This window comes from Pelophylax lessonae (genome assembly GCF_965119305.1).
Source record: "Pelophylax lessonae genome assembly, chromosome: 9".
Taxonomy (NCBI): domain Eukaryota; kingdom Metazoa; phylum Chordata; class Amphibia; order Anura; family Ranidae; genus Pelophylax; species Pelophylax lessonae.
This window is the reverse complement of record NC_138776.1, coordinates 54,792,314-54,800,279: the sequence shown is the minus strand read 5'-3', so window position 1 is coordinate 54,800,279 and position 7,966 is coordinate 54,792,314. Positions and strand designations below refer to the sequence as shown.

The window sequence follows — 7,966 nt, the reverse complement described above, 5'->3', positions numbered from 1 at the left end:
ATTTCTCTGTGAATTCTTGTCCCTGTGCGTCATTCAGACATTTGACAAAACCGCACAACTGTCGTTTAATTCCAGTGTGAACAAGAAAAGGACTCAATAATATACCAAAAAAAAAAGAATTTTCAGTTTTGTCTTAGTAAAAAGTGGAGCCCCCTCCAGCCTGACATCAGGAAGTTGCATATGTATCACCATAAAAACACATTTTTTTTTAATTTTGTTTTTTAATAATTGGAATACTGTCGCATTTTCCAACCGAATGCAACGGCGAGAGTCCCCCCCCACCCCCCGTATATGACGTAGTTACAAACTGTACATCGTGTTCTATATATAATATTATACATTTTCAGCATAAAACAAAAAGCTGAATCTTCCCATAGGAACATAATTACAAAATGAAACACATAAACAAATAATAAAAAAAAACCAGAAGAGGAATATACTATTCCATTGCACCAGAACGGCATGCATTACCTACAAAGTCCATTGTAAACAGTAAAAAATAAAACCCCCTCCCCCCCTGCAGGAGAGAGATGGGAAAATGGGACATCCGGATCGCAAAACATCATTTTTCATTTCTGCTTCAGTATGTCTGTGATATTTACTATACCCCTCTGTGATACAAAAGGTCCTCGTCGCAGTGATTGCCTCGGTGCTACCGCAACTGCAGCATGTATAAACAATGTCGCCGGTCACCCGTGATATTTTGTGTCAATATAAAGGAGCATGTTTCAGGTGCGTGCGAGGTGTCTGTCGCCGGCTTGGTACAAAGGCCCGTCATAACAGGTGTCGCTAAGAATAACAATCCATTACATTAATCGCTTTGCGTCCTGAAATCAACCAGCAAACGCCTTTGTACGTAAACAGCGGCTTCGCCTGCCTTTTTAAGAGATTAGCAGTACTGGGAAACCGGGTTATGTAAATAAAGCGCTATAAAGATAAAAATCGCCATAAAAACACTCGGGCTTGTCCTTAACGTTATAAAGGCTGTTTATTGCACTAACCCATTAACGGAAAAAAACAAAAAAAAATGTAACTGGAAAAAAAAAGTTAAACATTTTAGTAAAAACAGAAAAAAAAAGAAAAAGTTAGAAATGTGCAGCTCCTTGTTGTAAGTGGTGGATGTTTTTTTTTTTGAACGGTATCGCTAGAAAGTCTGAACTGGGAATCAGATTAATAAAATAACAGGATTCCTGACCTGGATGATCACAGCGATGTGCAATAAAAAAGAAAATAATTTAAAGAAAAATGACAATTACGTCTTGTAACTGTTGAGTGTTCTCTATTCTAGAACTGGAACCACTTAAGGAAAAAAAAAATGTGGGGCTTCTTGCTGGGTAATATTTTCTTTTGTTTTTTTTTTTTAATGATACCACTAGTTATTTTGGGCTGGGAAGCAAATTAATGAAAATCACACAATTTCTGACATCAAAAAGTTGTTCTCTAGGACTCAATCCACTATGAAAAAAAAAAAAAAAAATGTACCCCCCCCAAAAAAAAAAAAAAAAAGTTAAAAGCAAAACCAGAAAAAAAAAGGGAAAAAACTGTGGCGCTTCTTGCTGGACAGTGTTTTTTTTTTTTTTTTTTTTTGAATGATAGCACTAGATATTCTGGGCTGGGAAGCAATTTATTAAAAAGCATGTAATTCCTGACATGGACGCTTTAAAAAAAAAATAAAAAAAAAATAAAAAAATTGAATTAAAAGTTAAACCAACAAGAAAAAAAAAGTATTCCTAACAGAAAAAAAAATCCTGGAAGAATCATGGAACTCATTATTAAGCAGTAGTAGACTTTTTTTTTTTTCTTTTTTAACAGTACTACTGGTTATTCTAGAATGGGGAGTGGATGATAATATAGCGCACTATTCCTGACCTGAAATATTACTGTATTTTGCAGTAACCCCCCCCCCCCCCACCCAAAAAAAAAAAAAAAATATCCTTAAAAAGAAAAAGTGCCAGTTCCCCAGTGTCGGGTGTCCTCTAATCCGTACCGGGAAGCAATATGAATAAAGTGGACGCAGGGCTCCTGGTTGCCCATCTCCTGGTCTGGGTATTTTGCGCCGGGCTGGCGGTAGAATTATGTACATTGACTGACTGCTCTGCTGTCCCTTTTTGACAATAATTTAATAAGTCTAGATAGTGCTTATCTTGTTCAAGTACCCCTTTTAATATCTACCCTCTCCTCGTTACTGGCTACGGACATGCTGCAAACTCACATTCCACCTTCTGTGGACGTTCACAATATATTTACACAGAATTATATTTGTCCTTTTATCTGAACGTTCCGCGGCTCTCTCTCGAGACATTCCAAGATGGCCCAATGCCAGAATTTCCTCCTCTCGGGACACACACGGCGACCTCATGCATGGATGTCCTCCCTGCAGCTCCTGGAAGGTCCTGATGGCGAGAGCTTTGTGGACCCATGTCGGGAGGAGACAAGATGGCCGGTGGCAGCGGACCTTTTGGCGGAGGCCATTTTTTTTTTTTAGGTAAAGAAAACGACAACAAAATAAAAAAGAAAATCAACATTGTCAAAATCCATCTGGGTTTTTTTTTTGGGGAGCGGTTTCAGACACAAGTCCCCTGTCTGGTCGGCGGGTGTGGCTTCCGATTTCGCACACATGAACTTTTATCCTTACAGTCAAATGACTTCTGGTTGGATATGTCTATCAATGCGCTAGCGATTGCCAAGCCTGAAAGGAGAGAAAAAAAAAATAAAAGAAAAGTTACAATAAAGGTATATTGTATAAAATATCAACAAAAAATATAAGCAAATCACCAAAATGTCATCAAATGTCCTCCATAACACACAGCAGAAAAAAAAATGGACCAAAACTGAAAAAAGTTTTGGATTTAGAACATTATATATATTTTTAACGCAGAGGCCTTAGAGAATAAAATGGTGGGTGTTGCATATTTTTATGTCACACAATATTTGTGCAGTGGTTTTTTCAAACTCATATTTTTTGGAAAACATATACTTTAAAGCGGAATTTCCGGGCACAAAAACATTTTTTCAATGAACATACCCCCAGGACAGTCAGGGCTAGTACATTCCACAATGGCTAGCCTCTGATCTGTCCCGGTTCGCACTTACCTGCAAGAAGAAATACTGCGTCCTCTTCCGTGTTTTCTTCTCCCAGAATGCGCCTGCACCGGCCCCTCTCGTCACTTCCGGTGCGGCGCCGCATTCCTCCACAGCTTCTGGGCATGCCCAGAAGCTGTTTAGCAGGGAATGCGGCGTCGCACCGGAAGTGACGAGCGGGGCCGGTGCAGGCGCACTGATTCTTGGGAGCGATGACGTTCAGCTCCCAGGAATCATTGCAAAGCGGAAGAGACGGCGCGGGCCGTGCGGCCGAGGGAGGAAGTGGAAGAAAGGTGAGTATTTTCATTCTTCAATTACAAGGTAAGTAAAAAAAAAAATAAAAAATCCTAACTACCCATCTCTGTTTCAGCTGAAGAAGAGCAAGCGGATGGCCACAAAATCGATTAGGTCGATTTTGTGCCCGGAACTCCACTTTAATTAATTTTAATGCACAAAAAAACACAACATAATACCCGATTGTTTAGTAAAATATACAAGATGATGTTACACAGAGTAAATAGATATCGAAAATGCCACACCGCGTAAATAGATCTAACATGTGACGCTTTAAAATTGTGTATGCCTGTGGAACTGCACCAAACTAGGGTACCTAAAATTTCCATAGGTGACGTCTTAAAAGCCATTACAGGTTACCAGTTTAAAGTTAAACAGGAGGTCTGGTGCTAGATTTGCGGCGATGCCTCATGTGTGGTGCAATGGCTGTTTACATATGCAAGTGGGACCTATATGCGCAGTTGCATTTGAGCATGGAGGGACGGGGCATTTTACATTTTTGTTTTATTTTTTTTATGTCATTTCTTTTTTTTTTTACACTGTACCTTTTTTAAAAAAAAAAAAACATTTTTCTGTTTTAACTTCATTGCTACCACACGGAATATTGCCGTGGCAGGTCCTCTTTTTCTGGCTTCCAAAGCATCTGATCAAACCGAGATCTGTTTGATCAGATGCTTTCACAATACCGGTTAAAGGATTCTTTACATGAGACTGAAACTGGAAGTGACAAAATCCTTGTTGCTTCTGACGTCGCAAAGTAGGAGGAACAAGATCTGTTCCTCTAAATGTGTCCCAGGAAGCAGATGCTGCCGGTTGCATCCTAACTGGGCTCCCCGATCGGCACAGACCAGTAAACGCGGTGGCAGGGGGGAACCCCTTTCTGCCGCCTGTAAACGTAATGTAGTAGCTATATAGCCACTCCAATCACTTTCTTTCATTGTAGGGAATTGCTGAAGAAAAAAAAAATTATACTGGGTTGTAGCCTCAACCATCATCCCGGTATAACCACTTGAACCTTAGGCGGTGCATAACAATAGGAAGAGGTTAGGGGAAACTGCTGTACAGAATCTCTGTATAGACACAGCACCACGGGGGGTCTTTAGTTCCTTCATAACAGTGGACACAGCCAATGACCAACCCGCTGTCAGTATCATGTGACCAATCACAGAAGATCACATGACAATTGTAAACAATGGATGGCTTCCTTTCATACCTGCATAGGCAGTTTTTTGGTAAAGGTGAGCCAACCTTTTAAGTGCTCATACATGTTTTATAATACATTTCTAAATTATTTTTCCCTAGTTAGTAAATAATATTTCTATTATTTATTTACTAATTTATATAGCGCCGACTGTTTGTGCAGCACTTTACAAAGTAGAGGAGACAATACAGCAGTTGCAATACAAAAGGGTTAGGAGGGTCCTGCTCATGAGAGCTTACAATCTAAAAAAAAAAAAGAAAAAAGCCAATAATAAAATATCCTGAGCCTCAGATTCTATAATAGGTTCGGACACGAACAATTCCTAAACAGTGTGAGGTCTACAAAAAAGAAAAATTCTAGACGCTTCTTCCAATAAAAAAAAAAAACATTTCTAAAGTTTTATTAATTTCTTTACACCAGTACTCCACCAGTAACAAAAATACTTCATCCTAGACCTTACAATCCTTCTCTTTCAGGCACCATTCACACCTTGTGTAGTGGGAACCTGCGTTCCCGCTCAAGATTGTGTGAGCGATTTTCGCACGATTCCGTGTGTCACACATTGAAGTGATTGGGTTGCCCTATGCACACGCTTATCACCCAAAAGAAGCTCCCACTCCTTTTTGGTCAACAAGCTTCAAGCAAATTTTTAAAAGTCGCGTCTTGCCTCCATCGCAGCGCGATTGTCTCATGGCAAATTGCACTGTGTTTGGGGTGCCATTTAGAATGCACTGTGCATTTTGCACTGATTGTCTTACGATTTGGAATTGCAGGCAGAATCGCGGCGATTCCGCCCACAATTTCAAATCGCCAAGTGGGTCTCAGAAAGGATACGATAGGTAGAAAGGTTTACAGAGCAGTGGAAGGGTCACCTTTCTTTGCATTTTCCAAACGAGTAAACAAAAAACACATTCTGATCACCTAATAAAAATGGTCGCAGACATTAAAAGGAACCCTCGCATGGAAGGGGAATTCACTGTCATTGTTTTAAATAAATGGAGGCAATTAGGTGACACATTTTTGCCCTAATTATTTTCCTAATTAAAATGTGTGTGGATTACAAAGGATGCACACTGTCAGAGTCGGAGGAGATTAATCGCTCTCCATCCACACAGAAGTAATATAGGAGCGGTCCCGGGAACGGATCAGATGGAGCGTGCGTCTTAAATCACCCTGTCATGGCATTCTGATTGAAAAGTGACAAATGCAATATCCTGTTCAAAAATTCATTTATTTCTATCATTTCGTGGACGCAGCCAGATATATAACCTCATTCGCTCGACGTATGATGCAGGCCAAAACTCTGCTGACAAACATCGCCCTTCTGTCCATCCTGCGCTATTTCAATCCAAGAAATACAAGACTGCAGCTTTTTTTTTTACCCTTCATTATCTCCAACCTACATTGTGTATGTACCAAGCTCTGGGCTTTCTTATGTTTATGGATATTTGCCCCCCCAGGCCCCCACCCCTTATTTTTTTTCCCCTTGCTGTGTTTTTGATACACTTGAGACTTGCATTAGACTGAAAAAAGAGAAATGTCCATCGAGCTCACAGAAAAGACAGAAAGGAATACATTATATTGTATGTAATGTCCTCTTAGTCCAGTAAATATATCACTGCAAGTGTTTTGTTTCATCTGTTCAGTAAGCACAAAAAAATAACTGCTGGTCCTGCCAGAAATACATAAGCTTCCTGTGCCGACTGGTGGCTGCCATCTCCGACGGCTACAGAGCCCCTCCACTCTGTTATTAAATGCGAAGAGGTGGAAGGGTTCTGTAGTCCTGCCTTGGGTGACAACACTGCTCAGTTGTACATACTAGGGATAGACCGATATGTTTTTTTTCAGGGCCGATACCGATATTTTGTACATTTAAAGTTTTGAAAAATAAAGACAATTTTTGTCAAAAATCTGGTAAGGAACATGTTATTTTTTATTTAATGCTTAATAGCTGGAACCCTGTGATGGGTGGCTGGCTGGCACCCTGTGGTGGGTGGCTGGCTGGCTGGTACAGGGCCTGTGGGTGGGTGGGTGGCTGGCTCGCTGGTACAGGGTCTGTGGATGTGGGTGGCTGGCTGGCACCGGGCTGCTGTGGGTGGGTATATGGCTGTGATACACTCCCGTTAGACAAGTCCCGACTCCAGATGAGGCTGTCCAAGGCGAGGGAGGCGGCCTAAGAAGGCAGAATGACGTCACAAAAATATTGGCAATATTGGCCAGTTCCGGGGCCGATACCAATATATCGGGGGAAAGTGCATATCAGCCCCCGATAATCGGTCTATCCCTAGTACATACATTACATGAGGAATCAATTCCTTACAGAAGCACAGTAGTCTCAAGGTTAGAAATCCATGCTGTTCTCCCTCATCTTTCTGCCAGGGCCATCTTACCAAATGGGCATTTTTATTCTCCTGAGTGATTGTGTAGGCAATGCCCCAGTGCACTACATTGCCCGGGGCCCTTTATTGCTCTTAAGCAGGCACTGCTTTGTGCAGTGGTTCTGGGATGGATCAGAGTGATGCTCTGTGTTAGCAGTGACCAATCACTTGGATATGTCCCGGAAGCACTGAACAAAGAAGAGGGAGCAGAGCGGGATTTCTAATCCCCAGACCGCTACACATGGCTGTGTGGACAATGACAGCTCATCACCCACAGAGGTACAGCAGGGAGCAGGACTGGGTGGGGGGTGTAAAGGGTTAGTTCATTTGTTTGTCTGAAAAGGTGGACTTGCACTAACTCTCACTAGTAGCTGGTTAACAGATCTGATGTCATTCAATGAAGTGTCTTGCATAGTGGCTAAGTGGTTAGCACTTCCACCTAGCAGCACTGGGGTCGTTGATTCGAATACCAACCATAGCACAACCTGCCTGCAGTTTGTATGTTCTCCCTGTGCCAGTATGGGTTTCCTCCAAGTACTCTGGTTTCCTCCCGCACTCCAAAGACCTGCTGGTAGGTTAATTGGATCCTGTCTAAATTGGCCCTATTGTGTGTATGTAGATTGTAAGCTCCTTGAGGGCAGGGAATGATGTGTATGTATAATAACTAAAGTTTTTAGTTATGATATATTTTTTGGACTGTGATTATATCACACAGGATTGTTGCTGTTTGTATTATTTTATTTTCCGTCTTCATTGTCACCTTTGGCGTGGTTCTATCTTTATTTAAATTATGTGTTTCTGCTATATATATATATATATATATATATATATATATATATATATATATATATATATATATATAATATGTGTGTGAGTGTGTGTGTGTGCGAAGCGGTGCGTAAATTGACCGCTATATAAATAATATTTTTTTATTTTATTTTAGCATGAAGTGAGACAGTCCTAGCTGAAACAAAAATGGGAATGGAAAAAAGAAGTTAAATATACCGGTAAG

The 7,966-nt window shown here is 40.8% G+C and overlaps 1 protein-coding gene across 1 annotated transcript in view; it reads right to left on the bottom strand.

Annotated features, from left to right (window-relative positions):
* Positions 1 to 2,032: 2,032 nt before the first annotated feature.
* ATRNL1 (attractin like 1) overlaps positions 2,033 to 7,966 on the bottom strand; it is a 1,075,574-nt gene continuing 1,069,640 nt past the window's right edge. The window contains exon 29 of the mRNA XM_082267948.1: positions 2,033 to 2,689. Coding sequence (XP_082124074.1) covers positions 2,565 to 2,689 — 125 coding nt within the window. The 3' untranslated portion in view covers positions 2,033 to 2,564. The remainder of the gene's footprint in view (positions 2,690 to 7,966) is intronic.